We start from the raw sequence: 25,086 nt of genomic DNA on the forward strand, positions 1-25,086 counted from the left end.
TTTTCCTGACCTTTTGGGTGCACAGAGCGTGTCTGCCGCATTAAGTCCCATAACGTAGTTTCTGCCACTTGCCTGGTATTAATCACACTGCTAGTTCTGTTTTCCTGTTTGTATCTTGCCAACTCCAGGGTAAGTTCCTCCAGAGCAAAATTGTCTTACACTGCTTTGTACATCCAACAGTACCTAGCTCAGAACTTTGCACAAAATGGATACTTATAAATACTTGTTTACTACTTGTTTGCAGTGGTCACTGTTTGGGCTCTAGCCACCTTTTTTTATTTAAACTTGAATCATGCACAATTTAATGGGACAGGCTATAGAGAAGTAGAGAAATCAAGACTATTTTCTGCCTTTAATCTCATTCACTTAAGCCCTTTTGAAACTGGTTTTGTAGTATTATATAGACTCAAGTTTTCTCGTGTAATTTTTTAATATTATAATCAACTTTTAAATGTCACCTTTAATTACCCTGATGTTTTAATTCAAGTCCTTTAAGACTGGGTCTCAAGAAAAAATAGTTTAATCTATTGCCATCTTATAGCCAAATAATTTAAACTGATTAAATGACTAAGAATAAACCAAATTCTTGGCTCTAGAACCTCTCACATGTCGTCTAGAACTGGGTCTTCCACTGACATCACCTAATCCTCTGGGAAAACTAGAATGAGAAGTTGAGAAAGGCCAGGAGTTCTCTTTAATCAAATAGTTGAATCAAGGGAGAGGCATGTGTAGACGGTTTGGTTTCATCGTAATTTGGATTAACAGTAAGTGGTACTGTTGAAATCCTTCCTAGCCACAGGCTTACACTGAACAAAACAGCTTCCCAGCCTCTAATTCATGTTTGAGTGGCACGCAGCTCCTGCCTATTCTGGAAGCTGATGGTAATCCGAGGCTGACATCGTTTGATTAAAGAACAAACAACAAGTCTAGTTTTGTAGTAATTCTACACCCTCATCAAACGTTCAAAACTTGCCTGTGAGTATTTTTTCTTGACAGATCCAATGCTTTCCTGGAAATAACCCCCCTATTTCCTTTAGAGCTACATTCATTCAAATAACATTTGAATTTGCTCCTTATATATTAAACTTTATCTTTTTAGAACTCATGAATTACGTTCATATGGGAAATGTTTGGCTCTGTGGCAAAACCATACATACCATAAAGGGAGGAGAAGTAAAAGTACTATCTTAGGGTCTGGGATTTTTATCTTCTACCTATGGTTTATGTTTATTCTAGGCTTAGTTACTTGTAACAAATTCGTGAAAGACAAAATTCTCTCCAATGAAAGAGCTAATTTCTTGTGAAAAATTAATATCCAGTTATCTTCAGCTTTATAAATTCTCTCATTACTATCATCCCTAATATATCAGATGTTTTAAGATGAGCACCTAGTGTAAGTTGTGGAGTTAGAGCCTTAGATTATTCCATGAAAGAGAAGAAAGCTTATGGCTCATAGAATTACCAGAACCGGATGTTGGGTGGGGAAGAGAGGTAAAGAGTCAAACCATTAGTTCCATACGTTAGTGACGAGGATCAAATTCTTGCTGCCAAGCCTACTCTACTGAAGGGTTAGAAGTGTTTTGACTCAATTATTCTGAGAATGTTCTTTTTCTCTTTGCCTGTGTTGACAGATAAGAGGTAACGAATTCAGAAATGTAACTGGAAGAAATTCCATTCATAGTTTCACAATTCCTAGTAAAACAAGTTTTCTACTTCTTTGGAAATGAATGTTCTTTCCTCATTAGCCCTCTTTCTAGTACAAACTTAGAACCACTTCAAGGTTAAATCTCTCTGACTTACACAGAATTTTTGGGGGGAGTGTAGAGATTTACCTACTATTTTTGGTTTTGGGAGTCTTGATCATTAGTTATTTAAGTTAGGCACTTTAACAAAGAAGGAAAACATAATAAATAAACACAAATAAGCATTTTTAAACAAAGAAGTTCTTACGATACCTTGTTTTCTTCCACTGGAGCAGAATTGGCAATTCGTACCTAACGTAAGAAATTGTGGCTGAGTTAAGTAACTTTTAACAGTAGAAACTTTTTAAAAAAATTATAGCACCTCCCTCATCTTAGCCCCACCCTTTGATTCACTTTCACAAGCCATACACTCTTCCGTTCAGATTTATCTTGCGCATAAGCTCAAATAAAGAGAGATGATTAAGGTTGTGCCTGAATTTTTTAACTACCCACATTTTCCATGTTTGTCCACATGTAGAGACCTGAATTCTGACACATTGTAACTCACAGTTTCCTTGCTTAATCTCTTCTTTAGTCTGCCAACTGGTAGCAATTAGAATACTTTTCTTTAAAAAAAAACAAAAAGAAGAAGGAAAGGAAGGAAGGAAGGAAGGAAGGAAGGAAGGAAGGAAGGAAGGAAGGAAGGAAGGAAGGAAAGAAGGAAGGAAAAGAGAAAGATTCAAATTAGTGGAATAATGGGCAATGAAATGGAAAATATTATTGGTAAAGCATTTACTGTTAAACTGTTAAAATTACCCTTCATACTCTTCATGTCTGGAACGTTGGTGTAGAACCATGAGCATAATTAAAATTGGTGTGGCATCCATTCCTCACCCCAGGGACAAGGGGTCTGGATCAATGGTTTAGAAATAGTCAAATGTTGGTTCGCCATCTCTCGTTCTCTTTTGTTTCTCTCTATAAATGTTCCCTCACTCCTCCATATTTATTAGAAAAGAAAAACAATGCATTATAGTTTCATTTTCTATCACAGCATGCCTGTGCATGGAGGAATAGAGGAGGGAGTGAAGAGAGTGGTGGGAATGGAGAGACAATCCAAAAGGGATGAAAGGAAAGGAGGAGGCTCTCTATTTATAACACACTTGGTATGTTTTTCTTCACACAGTTTTTATTTTTCTTTTCATGGGGGCACTTGTATCTTCTGGTAAACTGGCTCAGAGTTTAACATTTGATTGTTGATGTAGAACCTCGAGCAGAATGTTCCTCTGGATTTCACTAGGGAGTGTGACTTGTGGTAGGAAATTCTGTGGTGCCTGCCTGATGTGTGCAGAGCAGATACGATTATCCGTGGATGCCTCCAGACTATTATTAGCTGAAAGCATCGTGTGGAGGCACTAGATAGAGAGGCTGTTCATCTTGATGGACAGTGGTTCACCAGAGAGTGACTTGGGCTGCATCACTGCACAGCATGAAGACACGCTAGTTATTTTTGTTGCATTAAATGCAGCAATGCAGATTCTGCTGAACCAGCCAAGACATCGTTTCATCTTCTTTGAAGTCATAGACTAAGTTTTATTCATTTTCCCTAAAATTTTCTCCAGACTTGTTTCCCACTTTCTCTTGATTAAAATCTTTACAAATAGATATACTACTACCTACATCCATAAAATTATGGTTGTGCATTATTTTGATGCTTTTTGGGGGGGGATGTGGGGAGCAGAGGTAATAGTGTCCAAGCTAACAGTATAATATTATTAGCATCATTTTGGTTTTTTTGTTATTGTTATTTTTGGATCAATGGTTTAGACACAGTTACTAAGTCAGATGTTGGTTCACCATCTCTGGTTTTCTTTTGTTTCTCTCTATAAACAGATATTACTGTTTCACCATATACAGATATTACAATATATACAGATATTATACTATGTACAGATATTACTAGTGTGGATAGAGTGATACAAACTAAATGAATGGGAAAGAGAAAGTGGGAGAGAGTTTTTGTGTGAGTCCTTCTGTGACATTTGATGTTTAGACCACACAAATTTATTAGGTGTGAAAAAAATTTTGAAACAGAGAGAACTCCAGGTGAATCAATCTTATTCTAATAGGAGTCCAGAAAGTCCTTAAAGTCCAGAAAAAGAAAGTAGATAGAGTGAAGCAGAGCCAATGAAGTGGATAATGGCTGTCTTACTCAGTTTGGGTTTCTATAACGGAATACCATTGACTCGGAACTTAAACAACAAACATGTATTTTTCACAGTTCTGGAAGCTTGAAGTCTGAGATCAGGGTGCTGGCTGGTTGGGTTCTTAGTGAGGGCTCTCTTCTTGGTTCTCAGATGGCTGTCTCTTTCTGTGTTCTCACAGTGGAGGGAGAGAAAGCTCTGGTCCCTTTATCTCTTTTAAAAGGTGCTAAATACATGGGAACTCCATGCTCGTGACCTCATCTAACCCTAATTACTTCCCAACTGACCCATCTCCAAATACCATTACACTGGAGATTAGGGTTTCAACATCTGTATTGGGACAGGGGGTGCAGGTGGGGGATTGGTACACAAACATTCAGTCCATAGCAATGGCTGAGAGTTTCCCCAAACTAAAGCAAGATCCAAGTTCCCAGAGAAAAATTCTGCTGATGAAGAAGACAAATTTTACAAAACAATGTTAAAAAGTACTCTTAATGCAATGAAATGTCAAGAATATTATCAAAAACAAAACAAAAAATTATTAAAATTACAAGATGATATCTTGACATCAACTTTCCCATTAGCAACTTTGGGGCCCGGGGGTAATAAAATCATACCCTTAAAGTTCTTTGAACCTAGACTTCTACACTCATATTCTAACTCAATAATGAGAGTGAAATGGACATATTAAGACTCACAACGATTCAGAAAATTATTGTTGACTGCCTTGCTGAATGAATTATTGAAACACCTAGAAAACAGGATCTAAAAGTAAGTAGGAGGGTGCAAAAGGCAAGAACCCCTAAGTTTTACAAATGTCTGATTTACAGAAAAATAAACAAAATTCAAGCCTTAAAATATTAACTGAATGACTTCCTGGGATTCTATATTTGACCAGCTGACAGAAAATAAATAAAATCCAAGACAGTTGTATTACCTACAAAGCTAATAATCATAATCACTAGTATTTTTCAAATACTGTATCTGCCAAGAATTCTTTTAATTGCTTCTTATGCATGAATTCATTTAACCATAACTACCCTATGGGAAAAGCATTATTTTCTCTAGTTTACACAGAAAGAAAAGAAGCACAAAGAAGCACTATTCCTCGCCCACGATTAGGTGGCTCGGAAGTGTTAGAGCTGGGATTTCAATACAGATAATCAAAGTCCTGAGGCCACCTCCTTAGTCACCATGCTCCATGGTTTATCCCTCCATGCCTTCCATCAAAGGGGGGATGGTGCCTGGGATACATTTCCAGGATCCAGCCTCACTTCTGAAGCCAGACTCTCAAGCCAGTTCAGAAACCCCCAAACCTCCTATCTGCCTTTGCTCTCAGGTCTTAAATTGTGTTCTGTTCTGCCTCCAATTTATTCAAAAGCACTGAGTGCTATTTGAAGCAAACACCCCTAAAAGAGGCCATCCTTCGTGTCCCCTCCAGCCCATCTCCACTCCTCTAAACTCTCAGATCAATGACTATGACCTTGAGTCTGTGTCCAGACCACTGGATTTGGTATTTGTTTCTGACGTCCTTGAGATTTAAACACTGGTATCCCCCAGGGACTCTGACCCAGATTTGTGATGCCTTTTGCTGCCAGAAGGCAGCCCTGAACAATTTTTCACACAATCCCATCCCACCCCCTCCTTGCAAGAGGGGTAGTTATCCCTTTGGTTCCTTTATTCTACTTTTCCTCGGTTCCCATAAATGAGCCATGATGCCTAATTTTGGGGAATCAAGATATAAGAAGTCTTAGGATCTGATGACCTCATGGAATGACAACAAAAAAATAGTTGTGTGGAAACATGTTTATTTATTATATATTTGCAAGTTTATATAAGTTACAGACATATCTATGTGATACATAATGCTATAAATGCCCATAACATGTATTTGCCTGTTAATCAATGCTTTCTTCTAGGTTTTTATAATAGAAGGGCATAGGACACCTCGTCATCCTTCATCATAAAAACAAAAAATGCATTTCCTTAGAAAGAAACATAGTGATCCCCTATTTCTGTAACTGTATCAGCTACATTAAATAGACAGTGAACAATAATAAAAAAAAACATTATATAAAATAATAAATAACAAAGGAAAAATTAATGCTATAAAATAAACTAAGAGTAAGGAAACACTAAATGGGACATCACCCCCTTTCAAGAGACCAAACAATTAATAGGGTTGTCATCTTATGATTGACAGTTGTCTAGTTATTTCTGCATTTATCTTTAGTGTGGAGCAGAAGTTGTTCAGGAAAACAGAAATACATGGATAAAGTCCCTAAACTTTTGGTACTTAGAGCACTTGTGAGGCTTATAGCTCATGCTACAAAATCCTGTACAGATTCAAACCTTTCAATTTTAGGGTGAGGCGAATCTACCAAAAAAGAAGATGGTCTTGGTTATTTTGTGCATTATGAAGAAAAGGAAAGGATGATCTGCCACAAACTGTGGGCCTCCATGGCCAGTTCTCCCTGACACAATGGCCCCAGTGCCAGCCGTGGCTTCAGTGCCCTTCTCATTGACGTCTACAGTGGCCTGATGAAACACTTCAGATAGATACAGGTCATTCCCTTCCGACATGCCTAAGAAATTGGCCTGGCCCACGTTGAAGGCCTCAGTCATTCCCATGTGTCTCAGAATGGATTTGAGCTCGTAATGCTCTTCTAATTTGAACTGGGGCAGGTACACCTCAACGTCATCTTCAGCCATCGTGTCTTTGCTGATCCACTTGTTGAGTTTGTCATAAGTTAGTTCACTTTCCAGCTACAAAGGAAAAAAAAAATTTTAAAGCAGTGAGTGCTTAGAAAAAAAGGAAAACAACTTCTAAATGTTAAAAAAAAGTTTAAAGATGTTAAAAAAAAATTAGTGACTCTATCTTTTCATCCAGAACCGCCATCTTCCAGTAATTTGGCAAAAAGAACAACATAAAGGGAACAAGGAGAGGACTCTAAACCTTTTAGAAAACCAGTTATTCCTGTAGCCACACACATGCAAATCTACAAGAAATGTGATATTGTAAACATCCAGGGAATGGGCACTGTTCAAAAGGGAATGCCCCACAAACGTCACCATGGCGAAACTGAAGACGTCTACAGTGTCACCCAGCATATAGTTGGCATGGTTTTAAACCAAGGTAAAAGGTAAAATTAACGTACGTAATTCAACACATTAAGCACTATAAGAGACAAGACAGCTTCCTGAAATGTGTGAAAGAAAATGGTCAAAAAAGAAGGGAGCCAAAGAGCAAGGTACCTGGGTTCAACTGAAGCACCAGCCTGCCCTACTCAGAGACTCACATTTTGTGAAAACCCTGAAAGAAGCCTGAGCTGCTGGCACCCATTCCCTATGAATTCATGGCATGATAGGTGTAAAACTACAAAAGACCTCTGTGCTATTAAAAATATTTCTCTTAATTGAGTAGAAGTATGATGCCCCCCCCCAAAGAAATATTTAAAGAAAACAATCAGGGACTTTAACTTTATTACATGTGGGTGACATAAAAATTTAATAGACTGGTAAAGTTTTTGCAAGAAGGTAGCATGTATGACATGTATTTAAGGCTTTGAACAAAAGTTTGAGACATGCCACATTTACTATCAAGCAATTCACACATTTCTGTGAAAAATGGCACACCGTTTCCTAATTATAGACATGTTCATCATAAAAGGTAAGTTTAGCCCCAGAAGTCTAAAACAATTGAAGTTGAAATGGCTTACCAACTCCAAGCCAGTAGACACATCAGCAATTTCATCTGGAAGCAACACGAACATGCTGACATCTTCAACATATGGCAATTCTAGGATCTGAGTCTTTAGGTCTTCTATGTAGCCAATGTTCAGCTTTTCATGCAAGTACATCATCTGTACAGGTTTACGCTGAGTCTAAAATGATGGAAGAGTGAAATATAAAGGTTGATGCTAAGATGTCGAGATTTGTAGTCAGACTTAAAAGAGAATGGGTTCTGCTTTTGTGTTTAAGAAATATATTTTGATGTAAACAAATTATTTGCATACACTTACAATGACTCTGATCCTATTATCTTTTTTCAAGATTATATCCATGATTAATAAGATCAACAGTAATACTAAAAACTTTGTTAGTACCTACTATGGGCCAAGAACTCTGCTAAATCTCATTGAATCCTGACAACCACATTTTGAGTTGGATATTATTATTATTCCAGTTTTATAGACCAAAATATGGAATGCATGGACATAAATAAGGTCATATCTGGTACGTAGAGCTTACATTTGAGTCCAGGATTGCATAAGTATAAAGCCCATGATCTTTCACAACTATTCATATGACTGATAAAATCATTCAGTAGCCTGAGTCAATCAACTGTCCGAAGTCCATAACTTATAACTATCGTATCACATAATCGCATTAACAAATGGTCTCTATTTTTATTTCTCTGTCTTGTCTAAGGCCCAAAAGCACATGTTAGGAAAGTCAGTTTTGTTGTCTCCGAGTTTGTTGTCATACCGAGTTCACACGGAAAGGATAAAGCCCATTTAATTTCTTCTCAAATGGAGTTTTCCAATTTCCTTTGAAGTAGACAGCATTCACCAAGACCATCCTGGTCTCTGGATCTACAGAACCTTCAGGTAACAAGTTTGGAATTTTGCCTACAAAAAAACATGACATATGTTTAAGTTTCATGATCAAGAACTGTAATGTTACTATAATTTCTTGAATCTTTTGAGTCACCATCAAACTCAGCAACCACATTTGTCAAATTCTCCAGGGATGTTCAAATTCAAGTTTTTCTCCTGATTTAAAGAATAAGTAAAAATCAGACCAAATTTGTCAAACGATTTTCAAAGTCCAAGAGAAAATCAAAAGTAATGCATTTAAAATTTAGATCTACCATCAAATTTGCAGTGGAGATTTTCACTTCCTTTTATATTGTTTTCTCAGTTTTATGGTTGTATAAAGTTATTTAATTCAGATGGGAGTGAAATAGAAAAAAGATGATAGGGCCTTTCCACAGTATGGCAAGCATGTTCCTTCTAGATCTGGTCTAGATAGTCTATGAGTCTGACCCATTGATTTATTCAAAAACATTTTTTTTAAGGAGTTTGGGCTAGATCTACACTCAAAGACTCAATATTCATGAGGTGAGCAAGGAAGAAGTGTTCTGCTAGGGCTGAGAATACTGGAAGAGACATTCAAAATCAGTTGTGAAAAATGTGTGGTAAGTTCTATAATAGAGCTAAATAATACAAAGTACACAACAATACAGAGAAGGGAGTAAAAGAGTGAGCCACAGAATGTTCTCAGAAAATGATAACATTCGGTGTGATAGGTTTTTTTTAAGTTGATTTAAGAAACAGCCCACTTATAATGAATACATGCTCTGCAATATTTCAACCACTAAATGCATTATTTTATTTAATCCTTACAACTACATTATTAGGTGAATATTAGTGTCACTTTGCAAAAAAAGGACACCATGGTGAGAGAGGTTAGCCATCTTCCCAAAGCGACAGTCTTGGTAAGCTAGTCAGGATTCTGCCTCCACAGTCTGCCACCTTCCAATCCTACTGACAGAAAATGGACTAATAAAAAGGTCACTGTAATATGACCAACTTTAACATATCCATTCAATATCTCCACTCAATATATCCCCAGGCAATTAAAATTCTTGGTTACTATTAAAATCTACTAATGCTTTATTTGACTTTGTGATGCACAAGACAAAACTAGTATTTGATCATAACAAATAAAACAGAAAATTCTCTCAAATTATTATAAAATTTGGTAAAACAAACAGCTCAAATGACTACTTGGCATTTGGCAATACAATTGATTGATTTACAGACATTCAATACAATGCTTAAAAAGAAAATTAACGTTGTTCTCAAAAAGCAGAACTCTCATGTGTCTCTAATTTTGCACTCCTTTTTTTACTTTCACTTCTCTTAATCATTACTTTTCCTACTTCCTTATATCAGTAGTCTGTCAGTGTTTTAAAACAGTGATTTTAAAATCCATAATGGAAATGAAAAACTAAAGCAGATCAACTATTTTCAGAGAAATGAATTTTTCTTTAAGTTCTGTAGAACTTAGTTCTTAGATTCTATAGATTCTTAGATTCTATGTTCTATAGAACTCAAAGTCTTAGAACTTAGTCCATTATGGTAGATAATAAACCAAGATACCAAACTATGGCTTAAAATGATGTTTAAAGCACAGAAGTTAAGAAAATCCTTTTTTTCTTCTTTGCCCTTAAGTTATCAAATTCTTTAAACATCCAAATGAAGAAATCTAGAATTAGACTATGGATCAGAAAAGGGAACTTCAGCTTCACCACTAACTAGCATTGGGATCTTGGATGAGCCAGTTTGTCAGCAAAAGACTGTGCTAATTTTTGTGGAGACATAGGAGAAGTGTGACATACTGGTCCTCCTCTTAAATAATTATAGTCTAGATGAGACATCCAAGCAAACAAAATGAAATCAGTTCAAAAACAGTTCAAGGCCCTACATGTCGAACATCAACATAAGTCATGAAGCTAACAAAGACCTAGAGGAGTTGACAAGAGGGAGAGATCAAGACGCTGTTGGGAGATACCTCCAGGAAAGGGTAAGATTTTGGTTGCCACTTAAGTGAAATTCTGAAGTTGAAGTATGCATTAGAAGTATGGGGGTAGCAGCCAGTATGTTGTGTTTACAGGAGCTCAGGCTCCAGCAGGAGTCAAGTACAGTCTGTTGGACTATGGAGAACTAAAAAGTTAAGGTAAAGAGTAAGATCTTCTGAGGACAGTAGAAGGTCACTGAAGTTATTTGTGTGGGAATAGCATAAGAAGTGTATTACTTCATCTCTTTAGTTTCATCTCCTCCCCTCAGCACTGTACACTCCAGTCAAACCAAACTCCATTCATTTCCCCAGAGGGCCAAGGTCTCTCACCCCGGCATATTTATACATCTGTGCACTCTGTCTGGAACTCTCTCCCAAGGTACCATGCCCATGGTACCATGCTGTAGTTTGCCTGTCCAGCTACAGCCCATTCTCCTAACCACAGTGTATGCATCTCTTATTCCAGAAAGCTTCCTCTCATCTGGGCACTGTAGGCAGGTGCCTTTCCTACCTATGTGGTCCCATATGGAGCCTGTACTTCCCACATAAAAACACTTATTACCACGTTACAGCAACTGCAATTTGATTGCATGCCTCCCTAGACTGCTTAGTTCTACGGTGGCAAAGTCTGGATTCTGTTTTGTATACAATCAAGCCTTTTGTCTTTGTTTTTGTCCACAGTGATGTACTGTCACAATTATTTCAATACTGATATTTCCTATGTTGGAAAACATCTGTTTTCTATTCTATTCTAACATAATATCCCAAAACAGATTATTTGAACACTGAGCATGTGTCTTTTTTTAGCAGACCTCAATTCTTTTTTCTCACTTAAAATACCACTCAACTAAACAATAAGGTCGCATTAACCAAAATAACTGGATGAATTTTCAGGGATTACAAGCTATATTGAAGGATGATTTTTTAAAATAGATCAGTTTTCTAAGTGAAAGAAGAACAGAAAATATTTCCTTGGTTTTACCTTTGGTTTGAGTATTGACCCAGAAATTAATCTTTTTCCTGGCTCCTTCTGGACATTCTAGGAAGTCGACTGCCTGGGGTTCTGTAGAGTAATATTTCTTAGAGAGTCGTATGTATTCCTTTAAAGCAAGAAAAATGCAGGGGGTTACATAGAATATATACTGAACAAGCCTTTGTATAATTTTGAATTATAGGCTTTCTGTCAAGACTGGGAGCCTGAGGATGGGGTAGGGGTGGAGGTTGGCTATGGGGTAGGGGCTGAAAGAGGAAAAGGTATAGATTATAAGTGCTCTGTGGACCCCCTTCCCCCATACTCCAGCCCCAACTCTATTTGCCCTCCTGCATCTGTCACATTATAGACTCTGAATAAGAGGGAGGTGGGATTCGGGAGATAGTGACTCTGAAAGTCAGTTATGTCCCTCCTGACTTACTGCACTACAAGTGGGACTTTTGCAGCAGGGCAGAGAGAACATAAGGGATCACTGCTGTGACCAATGGTGTTAGGGAGCCTTAAAGAGCCATGTGTACTTCTAACTCTCACTGTATGAATCACAGAGAAAAGCCTTGAAAGTGACCTCACTGGAGGTTCAGGGCCCCGCCATTTCAATTACAGGTTTTTTTCTTACTTCCTTGAATCTCGCAGACTTCTCTCCAAACAGTTTATTGGCACTTTCCAATACATAATCCCCTGTGGACTCGTTGATTGCAGAGATGAGAGAACGGAAGGATGAATGGATTGTATCTTCAGCTTGTGCCTTAAACAGGAAGAAAGGATTCTCCATACAACTCAGGACTACTAGACAAGACATTTCTTAAGCAATGATATTTTTTTTCAATATAACAACAAAATGCTGTATTAATGTTGTGGGGACAGAGCCCCAGAGAGCAGTTTCCAGGCTCTCGGCCTCATGTGGAGAGGTGCTGGCTAGGGTAGTAGATGGCCGTCAGCTGTGGCTGGTTGGCCATTAGCTGTAACCGTTGAGCCATTGGCCACTAATATAACTGCCGCATCTATGGAGGGAAGCTGAGGAGAGTGGAGGAGAGTGGAGGAGAGTCGGTCGGTTGGCAGCAAAGCGGACAGCAGGTCGCACATCGTGTAAACCCAGCCTCCAGTGAGACCATAAAGGTAGGACTCCCCTACCTATGGCTCCGTGGGTGTTCCTTTTTGGCCTCACCATGTCCTGCGTTCTTATGTGGGGAGTGAGAGCAGAGACCCCGCAGGCCGCCCCGCATGACAAATGTATATTTTTCCTGGTACTTTAGAGGAATCTCTGAGGAAATACTTTTGATATGGATGTGTTTTAAAAGTAATAAGATAATGTTTTACTTGTTTCATATTTTGCCATGCCTATGGATTGGATTTAACCATGAAGTAACCAACATCCTAGAAGAAAGTGAGACTCCTTTTATAGTTTCCTAAACTTTAAGGTCTCTAAAAAATTTATTACATTAAAATGTTACCTTACAAATGTTCTTTTAAAAGTTCAAATAAAAAAAAATTCAAATAACTTCTAAAAGTACCCATTTTATAATTAAGGCATAGTCTAAACAGGGGAAAGTCTAGGTTTTAGAAAAAGCATGAAAGTGAAGGGGAATTCCAAACTACAACCTAAAGTTTGCAAACGCGATGACAAACATGGAGTTCAGTCACAACAGAGGAAAGAGCCCTGCAAATGATTTCCAGGTGTTTCAGGAGACCTGGCTGGATCTCCATATTGAATGAGCCCTCTCCACCTCTTCTTGCCCATAATTCCCTGGGTAATGGGCAGATGAAGTATCATTGTTCCCAAGAAGAAAGCTATGGGAGATACGGGAGAGATCTCTCCATAACCTAACTCAAGAGTGTGAGTATGGAAGTTGGTTACCAACAGCAACACATCTATTTCCAGTTCCTATAATTTAGCTGGATAGCTGGTATCTAAGCAATAGAGTACTGAGAAAAGATACTACTACCTGAGATAAATATACAGGTAGATGATAGATGGATGGATAGATAGAGAGATAGACAGACAGACAGACAGACAGACAGATAGATGATAGATAGACAGATAGACAATAAGTAGAGAGGTAGAAGAACAGGGAAGGGATATCTGAAGATCAGTGGCCTCTTGTGACGTTATCAATCCTGACTTGCTCCATTCCTCATTCTCCTCCATTATCACAATTTACCCTTTGCCCTCTGAAAATCTGCATCCAGGCATGTGTATTATAGGAGTCTATACCATGGTTTTAGAATAAATTACACAAACCCAACTAGTGGCAGGGTGATATGACAGAATTTAGAAAGAGCCTTGGCTTAGAAGTCAGGAAGTCTGGATTCCATCCTGGCTCTGTCCTTTCTTATTGGTGGGATCACAGAATATTTATTTAAGGACTCTGAGTCTTAGTTTTCCTTCTGTGAAGGGGAACGTTGTATTGGGTTTCTTCTCAGTCTAATGTTGTGAATTTAAGACACAAAGATTCTAGAAACAAAATACAAAAGAAATATGAATGAATGAGTCAGATACCTGCAAAATGGCATCAGGATAAGTGACCTGGATCTGCTGCATGAGTTCACAACCGGTGACGTTCTCTGGGGTCGCTGGGGTGACTTCATGGACTCCAATTTGGTTAAACTGAAGCACCTTCAGTTGGAGTTAGAAGGAATGGTTACATTTTCCTGCTAAATTGTTTCACTTTTAAACCAATGGCTATCAAGTACCTCTGAGAGTCCTGAATGTAGCTCCCTGTATGGGCTATACACATAGATACTCTTTTTATGTAATATGTAAGTGTCAGTTAACCAAAATTCCCTTCACAGGAATCAGTATGAAGTATTTATACTAATCTACATACAAGTCCTTAGTCTCTAGGCTCAGGGATATTAAATGCCTTCACTCACACACCTTGTAAAGAATGGCAAAGCCACCGCTCAAACAGATTGTTCTGTCCCCAAATTCCAGCTTCTTCCTCCAAGTTACAGAGCTCATCCTCTTTCTTTTTGGTAGCAAATTAACCACATTTGCCTTTAATTTTAAAATCTATACATACAGAAGAGTTACAAAAAGATATAAAATCTTTGCATGGTCCCACATGCTCAAGCAGCTTCCAGATACAGAAGAGCTGTATTGTGTCCAGAGTGACCAATAAGCTAAATTTCCTTTGGTAGCAAAATCAATTTTTTTTAAAATTTTAATAACCCAGAGCACTTCATTTAGCATTTTCCCTCAAACTATATTGTTCTGATGGCTAAATATAATTTCCTTACCCTGATGTTTTCTAAAGTTTGCAATGCAGTTCACTGTCTTTATTTTTTCAAGGCAAAGAAAATAAAGGGGAAGGAGTGTTGCAAAATATTGCTGGTATTAGAGTTAAGCAACTGAGTTTTGTTGTAAGTCTTGGTGTTTAAACTGCCACAAACACAAGGAGTGATACAGCCATCCCTTCTCCTCCTGCAAGGAGATTGGCCAACACTCTCTGTGTGAACCACTTCTAACAAGGCCCATCTTAAATGGGTCACCATGTACCTGGGAAGGATCTATATATATACTCAGGTACAATTCTCGTGGGAATTGTACTCTGAAAGTAGCCAGTGGCATTTTGGTGTGACTGAAAGCACAATACGTGTCTGTGAGAAACCAGAGCCTGTACATAAAGCCTTCAATTTTAATGGTTGTGTTCATGTGTGAATGAAAGAATTTTAATTATATGATGACCTGGTCTGGGTCACTGATGTAGGAGATAGCAGGATCACGTGAATTTTAAATGTTTCAAATTCATCCCATAGGAATCCTGCAGGGTGTGGTTGAAGTAGTTCAATGTATTTACAAGGCCCCAGACTCAGTGAAAGGGTCTCCTGACTGAGTTAGTGTCCATTCACCAAGGAAGGAAGCCAGCTACCCCACACCCTGTCCATCTTGATTTTGAACACTGACCATCATGCCAGGCCCCATTTTGTTGACATGATCTCACGAGATTGAAAACATGGCTGAGGCCTTCTGAAGTCAACATTGCTCTCCGTGCATCTCCAAGAGTGTGGTGACCACAGCTCTGGGATATTTTTTTTTTCTTCATGACACTCTCTTAAAACCATTAGGAGGAATTCTTAATGGGGATCAAACACAGCACGTTAGCTGAGTGATGAAAGGAGCCTCAGCTAGGAGTGAGGAAAGCTTAGGAGACCTGGGAAATGTGCTTCCTTCACAATGCCAGTCTTCCCAACTATGAAAAGACACGTGTCTTAAAACGCATACAAAATACTTTTTAAAAAACTATTGTATTATTAAAATGTAAGATGTTGTCATTATTCATCACGTCCATCTTTACTGTGTAAGAAACTCTGATATGCCTTCTGCTATCTACAATTAAGGATTTTCATGGTTTGGCAGTTTTGTAGATATGAATCTAAGGAACTTATGTTGTAATAGCATGTAATGATTGCTCATCTTGTTATAGCCAAGGTATCTCAAGCATAATATTAGAGAAATTCTACAATTCAGTTCAGGAATCATTCAGTCTTAATTTGAGCTTTAACAGAAACTTACTTTGGCCATCTGGTCTGCAGTGTTGCCTCTGGCACCCAGGTAGACCATGACCATGGTGGATGAGATGCCCCATGGAGAGAAGAAGAGATTCTGTGTGGTGCTTGTATTTGCCACATGCTTGAAAAAATTGAGGGCAAAGATTGTGTTTGCCATATTAAGATCTTCCATTGTTTCAATCTACAAGAAAAGTGAGGAAGAAAAGAACAGCTCTAGAAAATGATGCAACATTTTGATTGATGTCAGAGAGTAGTACCCTGCATAGGGTAGGGGTTTCCTCTCTGTTCTTCCTTCATGGAACAACCCAAAGTAGATCAGGGACAGCATTATGGGTATGTGACTGGTGCAGCCATAATGGGCCCCATGTTTGGTGCAATGCTCTGCTGCCACCACCTTGAAATTCTTAATAATTTTAAACATAGGGTTCTGCATTTTCCAGCTGCACTGGATTCTGCAAATTATGTAGCCTATCCCGAGATAGGGTGAACAGTTATATGATGAATAGTGAAACTCCATATAATAATGATAATAACAATAAATAGCATTTATTGAATTCTTACTGTACAAGAGAGGCTGTTCTAAATATTTTACCTATACTAACCATTGTGTCTTCACCGAAACCCTATGAGGAAGCATTGCTAATTTATCTTTTACAAAGAAAGAAGCTGCTGCACAGAGAGAATAAGAAAAGTAACCAGTGTTACTTAACTATAAGGGATAGGACTAGGAATTGGAGTCAGGTGGGTGGCCCTGGGGTCATGCTCTCAAATTCTCGGCTGTACCTACAAACACATACCAAACACACAGGCAAATCAGTGCATATTCAAATGTGTGTCACATGCACACATATTCTTGTTGCCTCCAGTTTAGATGGTCAATCTTCTTTCAAATTCTTTGCTTCCGGAAGTAACTTAGACTCATTGTTTGAAGGTTAGAATTTTCACAGTCCTACCTCCTGTATCTGCCCCCAGCCCTCCACATACACACACATATCACACCCTTGCTACCAAAGAGATTCCTATGCTGAGAAATTCACTACTGGTAGCGCTATAAAGGGCCCCTTATTCTCCTGCAACTCACTAACAGGGAAGTCAATGCCAAGTAACCCTGCAGGGATGAACTTGGGTGTGTGAAACACACACACACAACCTATCACCCATCCGAAGATAAAAGACAGAGATGCCTTCCATGACCTAAGATTTCCCATGCAGCCAAATGCTTGGACACATCAGGTGTGTGGCGGTATCTGTTGGTAACAGCCAATGACCATCTTTCTGACATATATTATGCTTCCATCATGGCTCATAGCACGCCCTATAATTACCAAAATACATAAATATATCAAGCGATGCTGACACTCATCATTCCACAAGAAACCTTCTCGTGACAGTAGTTTCCCAGAACTGGGCAGGAGCTGGGGAGGCCCCATGGATGAGGCATGCCTTCCTTAGCAGGGCTTCCCCACAAGGGCCAGCAGTCACTTCTCTGCCTGGTCCAGGGATGTCTTATGTGAACACTTGGTTCATTCTTTTTAAGAAAGTGATTAAAATTTTTATCAAAATTTCTCATTTAAAATAGCACCCAATTGTATTTTATCAAGACAAAATAAGAAATTAAGTAAAACTTGTCCCTGAAACTCTCACCTCTTCTTCTCATTTAATTGTCACAGCATCTCTATGAGGTAGATACTATTAACTCCATTGTAAGTATAGGTTACACCCTGATGCTCTGAGGGGTTAAGTAACTTGTATAAGGTCACAGAGTTTGTATGTAATAGTGCAGGGATCCCAGCCTAGGGCTGCTTCAGAAACCCCCTCTTTCCAATGTCCCACACTGCCTTGCCTGTTGGTATTCAACTTCACTATTATGTGTAAGCATGTAGACAAGTTACTAGTGTGAGAAATGTTAGAAAAAGGAGATAAAAAGTGGAAGGTAGCAAGTCTGTAATGCTCCTAGATAGCTTTTTAAGTAAAAAAAAAAAAAAAAATACTATTTGCTTTCTCTTGCTTCATCATTGAGATTAGATTAAGTTGGGTGGCTCAGAATTTTATTCCCTCTCCTTCTGATTTTACATTGTCTTTATAGTTAGTCTTATTGGGTAGATCTTTTTTGTAAATTATCTCAATGTTTTGTAAGCAAGCTGAGAATTAATAAGATAAGTAAAATATTTGTCTATTCCCATATGAAAATAAGAAATCAGAACTAGAAAAGTAAATGTAAGCGTCTTCTATACATAATTCTTTATAATAACCTGCACAGTCAGTCATCTAGACACTAAATGTCGAGACAGACCCTCAGACAGGGCTTTTAATGACAAGTTAGGATTTCAGGTGACTTTGCAAAGAAAAAAAAAGGAGATAAGGACAAAATCAAAAAGGGTCAAAATTTTATTTTTAAAATCAAGTGCAATTAACTGCACTTACCATTAAAAAATAATATCTGATATCTATATTGCAGTTACCAAATTCCTTGTTTTGTTCAATTTGCATAATTACTTGTCCAGTAAAACCTGGTAATTCCTGTTATACAAATGAAAATATGAATATGTAGGTTACATAACTAGTTGGTTTCAAAGCCTAGACTGAATCTGTCTTCTGATTCCAAGTCTAGGGATTTTTCTACAAACCTTTCAAATGAGGTTTGAGAAGTTTATAGTTTCAGAAATCTCTGAAAGCGTGTGTGTGTGTGTGTGTGTGTGTGTGTGTGTGTGTGTGTGTGTGTGTTTCCTGACCCTCACCCTCAGACAAGTCCACGCCTTACATTTGGGTGGGAATCTGCCTAAGACAATGTAAAATTAAAGTCACAGAGTGACATCAAATAGCATAATCTCCCAGAACAGGTAACACCTGCTGTGAATTTCTTAATATCAGAGTAAGTTGTACAACTTCATTAACTTCCGAATATTATGCTCCTAATTAATATTTAATATTATCATTGGGGAGAATGGATAGAAAGCATAGGTGGGACTGGGTTCCATGGTGTTTGTGGCAGTTACTGCAACATAAGTTGACAAACGTGCCACTGAAACTTGGCACAGGTAATGAAGAATGTGGGAGGTGCCACCAGGCACACCACCACAGTCCCTCTGCTCACTGGCACTGGGTGTTAGACTTGAATTTGTTGTGGCATTTAAAACAATTGTTTTTTGTGACTACACAGTTCAAATAGTTTTGAAATTGACCACCAAAATCAATGAGAACAAAGAGAAAACAATGTCAAGGAAACTCCCCACCAAAAATTATGAAATTTTCCCCCACAAAATTACAAGCAGTTCCTGTTATTTGATAACTTTCACACTGAACAATTGTCAGTTTCTAAGGTACTAAATTATTTATCAAATTATTACTTCAGTCAGTCCAACAAGAAGTTTGGTTGATTTTTCCCTTTCACTAAATTGACCGATTATTGAACTAAATTCAACAAATATATTCTGTTATTGAACTAACCCAACCCAGAATCTATGGTTTTAGATTAAAAATGAGTCATCTTTTAATTTTTAAAATATTTATATACAATTTACAGATTGCTTTCAATTGCTTAAATTAATGTATCTTAATTAACCATCAAATTCAGTATCAAAACACTAGCTAATAAAGAGTAAATATATTCTAACCTGTTTGATAAAATTGACATCCCAGCTTAAATGTACATTTTGGTTTGGTTAATGTTACAAAGGCATTTGCTGGCTTCTGAGATTCAAGATTAAGTCTTGCTATAAATTTAATTCACATCTTAAACTAAAATATTTTCAGTTAAACAAAAAAGTAAACAAGAAAACACCACTAAATTTTTATTCATCCTCTAAAAACATCCCACACTTTAATTTTCATTATGTTAATAATACCAGCATGAAGGAAGAGAAACAATGAAACTATATTTCATCGAAATGGCAGTGGAAATCCCTGAAATACCTTGTTATTCTCTGAGGTGCTGTCTGACAGGAAATGGTCCTCTGAGAGTTGTTAGACTTCAGATATGGTGATGATGGCTTTATAAAGCTCAGCCCCTCCCACAGAGTATTTTTTTTTTCTCTTTCTAATCCTTACCCTTTGAGTGATTCAGAATGGCATCACTAGAAGAAAAATGCTTGTTTGCTAAGGCATCATTTAAGAAATTTGTTGGAAGAATGACATCACTCAGAAACTTGTGAATTTGGCAATAGCTACACATGCCTGGTGAAATTAGCTAAAGCCTGTCAGCCTAGTTTCAAGTGCCCCCTTCTATATATGTGCTCAAAGATAGTACCAAATTCTGCAATATCCCTTCTATCTTTCGACAGGGATGGTCTGTGGGCTCTTTGCAATACATAAGGACAATGGACTCCTTTCTCTCCTTTGATTCTAGACAACCCCCAAGGGATCCGTTGGTCATGGAAAGAAAAAAAAAAACCACTATTTTTCTTTCTTAGAAATTCTCTATTTTAAAATGTCTTACATTTTCTCAAACTATAATTTCCTAAATAATTCTGGGTTCCACCCTAATCTCCTGTCAACAGCCACACCCAAAGCACTTTTCATTTGACCTTATTTAGAACATAGATCTTATCTTTTATTAAACAGTGAAAATACATAGTGTACCTTAAGCTGATTTTTAACTCTGGACAAAACATAAATGTTGATTAGAAAATTGTGATGTCATAAACATGATTGAGAATATTGCTAGGTTTTTAGATACAACCAAAGGAATTTGAGGAACAAAAGTAAATAAAAGACATGCATGATGAAATATAGTTTGAGTCTGAAAATAGTCTTATTGTTGGAGCTTATTGAAAAGTGTTTGCAACACATTATAAAGACAGTTTCTCTTCTTTTCATTTCATTTTTACAGCTGGTGCTGTTTATTGCCTATGCGAATGCAATCCATTTCTGCTGTCCTTCTCCCTGATTTTGTTTAGGTATTTGTGGGGACAGAGTCCCAGAGAGCAGTTTCCAGGCTCTCGACCTCACGGGGAAAGGTGCTGGCTCGGATAGTAGATGGCCATCAGCTGTGACTTGTTGGCCATCAGTTGTTACCGGTTAGCCATTAGCCACTGATATAACTGCTATGGCTATGCTGGTTGGTGGGTTGGCAGAGAAGCGGACGGCAGGTTGCAGATCATGTGGCTCCTGCTTCCTGTGTCTCCAACCCAGCTGCTATCAAGAATATAGCGGTATGACTCCCCTGCCTCTGGCTCCATGGGTGTTCCTTTTTGGCCTCACCATATCCTGCGTTCTTGTGCAGGGAGCAGGACTAGAGACCCTGCATGACAGTATTATTCAGAGATTTCTCGATCTTGGGGAAGAAGGCCTAGTTGTTGGTCTAGAGCAGGGGTGTCCAAACTTTTTTCAATGTTTTTCACCAAGGGCCATATGCGGTAAAATACACAAACAGCCGGGCCACTCACTCGAGATGAAGTATATATTGCCTCACCTGGTTTATTTAAGAAAACTAAATATATTTTTGGAATTTGCTGAGGGCCAATTAACAATGGATTGCGGACTACAGTTGGCCCACGGGCCGCAGTTTTGACACCCCTGGTCTAGAGGGTGGCTATATTACCCAATTAGGTCAATAAGATATGGGAGAAGTCTGCTGGGGAATGTTTGGGGGAAATTTTTCCTTCCTGATAAGAGGGAGAGATGCAAAGAGAAGCTCCCTATCCTACACCATCCCTTCCCACCTGACTTTGATCTAGTTGTTGGAGGATGCGATGCCAGAAGATGTTAAGGCTATGTTACAGTAGTAGAGGCAGGCTGAGATTTGAAGAGATGCCAAACCGGAACCCTGACATCAGAGAACTCCTAAACCAAAGTGGAAACTACCCACCTCCAGGTTTTGTTGTAATTGTTACATGAGATAAGAAATAATAAGTCCATAATGTTTAGGCATTGTTAGACACTGTGGGTTCTCTGTCATTTGCAACCAAAAGCATTCCTAAATGAAACAGACTTTTGTGAAGAATAGATGAGCTAATGTCTATGAGGTACTTAGCATATTATCTTTCACAAAGTAAATGCGCCATAGTGTTAACTAATAAAATAGAAGGATGGTTGGTGGCCAGGTGCAGAATTGCCTTCCTGCCTAGACTAGAGCAATTTTATGGGCTCAGCCTAGGAAGAGAAGGTGTTTACACTCCAAACAATTAGGGAAGGTTGTAAAAGGCAATATATGATTAAGAGTGAAGCTTAGTGGCACCAACGGCAGGAAGTGTGAAAGGAGAGGCTGGGAAGAATTGATAAAAGTGCTGTTAGGATTTCAAGGAAAGAGTTGAGATAAATGAAAAACATTGAAGTTTGAAAGGAAACGGCACTAAAATTATGGATGTGGGAAGCAAGCTTCATTGAGTGGCTCTCTGTGGTCTGCCTGGAGCAGAGTCTGTGTTATAGGGGAGGGAGAGAGAAGAAAGGGGACAGCATTTTACAGAGGGGCCTCTGATTCCAGACTGAGTTGAGAGCTAATCAAAGGCAGCCTACTGCAAACTCTGGAGAAGAGAAGTGACTTGTAAAAAGTGGTGTTTGGAGAAGAAAACTCTGGAAATTCTGGAAGAAGAAGAAGAACCCAAAGGGTGAGACAACTCTTAGGAGATCACTCCAGTAACCCAGTCAGTAGGCCAACTAGGAGAAAGAGCACAGCTACTGCAAAGTGTCTCTTTCCATTATAAATAAGATTAAGATTATTTATAAATAAGATTAAGGGCCTTCAAATTACCTGAACTTGTACACGTACAGCTGTAGGGCAGATCACGTCTATGGGAGCTGAGAATAGTGAAACAAAGTCTTTCACCTTCTCGTTTTCTTATCTTCTTGGAAAATGTGTATGAGATGATCATAAGTGGCAAAAAAGATATAAAATTATCTATGCAGTATGACCTCAACTATATGTATATATAATATGTGCAGAAATATGATTTGAAGGAAATATGTCAAAATGTAAAGAGTCATCTTTGGGTGGTAACTTTATAGATATCTGTCATTGTTTTCTTTATACTTTAAAAAAATTTTCCACATTTTTCATGATAGACATGAATTCAGCCAGAAATACTGTATCAAAGTATCTACATTGAGGTGTTTGTTTTCTCCCCAGTAGTACTGCAGTGAATCACGTATAAAGGAGAAACAATACCCAACATAAGAATTTTATGTATAAAGTTTAATATTCTAATTTGGAGGTGGCATACATACACTGTGCTCTTTTTCTGAAATACCTATCTAGCTGGAACAGAATGACCCGTACAGTTAACTGTTCAGTGTCTAGCTCACTGCTCAACGGTAAGTACCACGAGTTTCACAATCATGACAGTCTTCCCCAATGACTAGAACAGGCACTTGGCTCATATTGAGTGCCATGAAGTGTTTGCTAAATGACTTACTTATGCTCAGCACATTGCAATGCATTTCTATTCTCCTCTCTACTTTGAATGAGCAACCACTGGTGCTTCCGTAATTACCTTTCATGTGTGATTTATTGGTAGATGGGGAATATACAAATTAGAAAACTGTATCACTGCTACAGCAGAAGTAACATCCCCACTGAAATTATTCAAAGCATGATATAATTGTAGGTCAAAAAGGAAGCCTTGTTTTGACATAAAATTCCATGTAATAATCTCATTTTATTAATGGCTTTCAGTTAAATATATTGAAACACTTTTTTTAACAAAGATCATTAATACTAATTAGCCTTAGTATTTAGACAGCATGATTTGCTCTAGAAATTTAAGCAGCTGTTGCTGTGAGCAGGACTGAATATATGTGAAGGTGATCACCTCCAAGGTGTGAATTTGGGGTCACCTTGATGAAAACATCCTCTATTGTATACTTACTGAAATATTTTTGTCAGAGAATAAACATCTCCTACAGTTAGCAATAAAATAACATGGTAGTGGCTCCTGGAGAAATAATGTGTGTGTGTAAGTTCCTGCAGAGAGGGTTCTGATGGGGTGGAGGGAGGAAGACAGGAGTTTCGGGGTGTGTGAAGAAGATAAGCAAAAGAATGAGAAGGCTCTGAATAACAGTGAGCCTAGGCCACATGGAGGGGCAGACCAGAATCCAGGGCAACAGAAAGGAAACCTAGCCTATTTTAAGATATTGCCTTGGGCCAGCCATGAGTGTGAGAAAGTTTGCACATGAAACAAGCTTTGTTAGGGAGTGTAACACCGCAGTTAGAATATTTATTTTGTTGCCAAGTGATAACCCTAACACAAATGCCATGGTTGGTAAAGTATGGGAACAAATATCCATAGTTCTGTGAGTCAACTATTTGAAAAAGCCAATAACCTGCCTAGAACTTGTCATGCCAAAGCATGTAAAGAGAAATTGCATTTTCAGAGCAGCTTCAGTGTGCATTGTGAATCACGGATTTACTCATGTTATACACCAGGTGAAACTCTATGCTGACAGTCATACATTTCCTTCAAGGATCTAATGATATAACATTGAAATCGTAACCACAATGGATGATGTATCATTCAACTCTCTATTATCCATGTAGATTATTTATGGATTAATGGAGTATTATATTACTTACCAAGTCTTAGCCTTTCTCTTCTCTAGCATATTCCTAGCACATCTCAGACAATGCTGTATGCCTAGTAAAAGTAACACATTTCAATGTTACCTTTCATAAAACATACTTAGAAGGTAAACATAGAACCATATAATCATAAAATACATTCCAAATCTAGATATCAATTACTTTTATTTACCCTCTTACCGATTTCTGTATCTATTTTTCATTAAGAGTAAATAAAATACCAGAGACCAATCAACACTTACTATTAAAATACACACAATTCACACACAGACTTCAGGTTTGGGACCATCTAAAATGACTGGGGAAAATCCCTTGATTTCTAGGGAGGAAATGTCAAATAAAAATTAGATTAATTGTAAGATGGTGATGCATTTTATCACAGGATTGGGCCAGAGAATTTACATTGTCTTCAAATCGCGATAGTCTTATTTAGACTTGTGTGAAAATGAGGAGGAGGAAAAGGAAATTATTGCTCAGCTCTTCCCCTGTTAATTAGTCATAATCCATTCACTGCATTGACAGGAATATGGGAATGGATGTGTGGGTGATTGGGAAGAAAAAAAGAAAAAGGAGACAAAAAAGGCTCATACCACTCTGTCTCCAGCC

At 38.0% G+C, this 25,086-nt stretch overlaps 1 protein-coding gene across 1 annotated transcript in view; it reads right to left on the reverse strand.

Moving 5' to 3' along the window:
- SERPINB2 (serpin family B member 2) overlaps positions 1 to 16,140 on the reverse strand; it is a gene marked incomplete at its 5' end in the record, with an annotated part of 30,938 nt that extends 14,798 nt beyond the window's left edge. Inside the window, 8 exons of the mRNA XM_081078222.1 lie at positions 1,956 to 2,013; positions 6,265 to 6,649; positions 7,603 to 7,767; positions 8,372 to 8,514; positions 11,451 to 11,568; positions 12,076 to 12,204; positions 13,957 to 14,073; positions 15,973 to 16,140. Coding sequence (XP_080934348.1) covers positions 1,956 to 2,013; positions 6,265 to 6,649; positions 7,603 to 7,767; positions 8,372 to 8,514; positions 11,451 to 11,568; positions 12,076 to 12,204; positions 13,957 to 14,073; positions 15,973 to 16,140 — 1,283 coding nt within the window. The remainder of the gene's footprint in view (positions 1 to 1,955; positions 2,014 to 6,264; positions 6,650 to 7,602; positions 7,768 to 8,371; positions 8,515 to 11,450; positions 11,569 to 12,075; positions 12,205 to 13,956; positions 14,074 to 15,972) is intronic.
- Positions 16,141 to 25,086: the final 8,946 nt, after the last annotated feature.

The sequence above is a fragment of the Rhinolophus hipposideros genome, assembly GCF_964194185.1.
Source record: "Rhinolophus hipposideros genome assembly, chromosome: 17".
Taxonomy (NCBI): Eukaryota; Metazoa; Chordata; class Mammalia; order Chiroptera; family Rhinolophidae; genus Rhinolophus; species Rhinolophus hipposideros.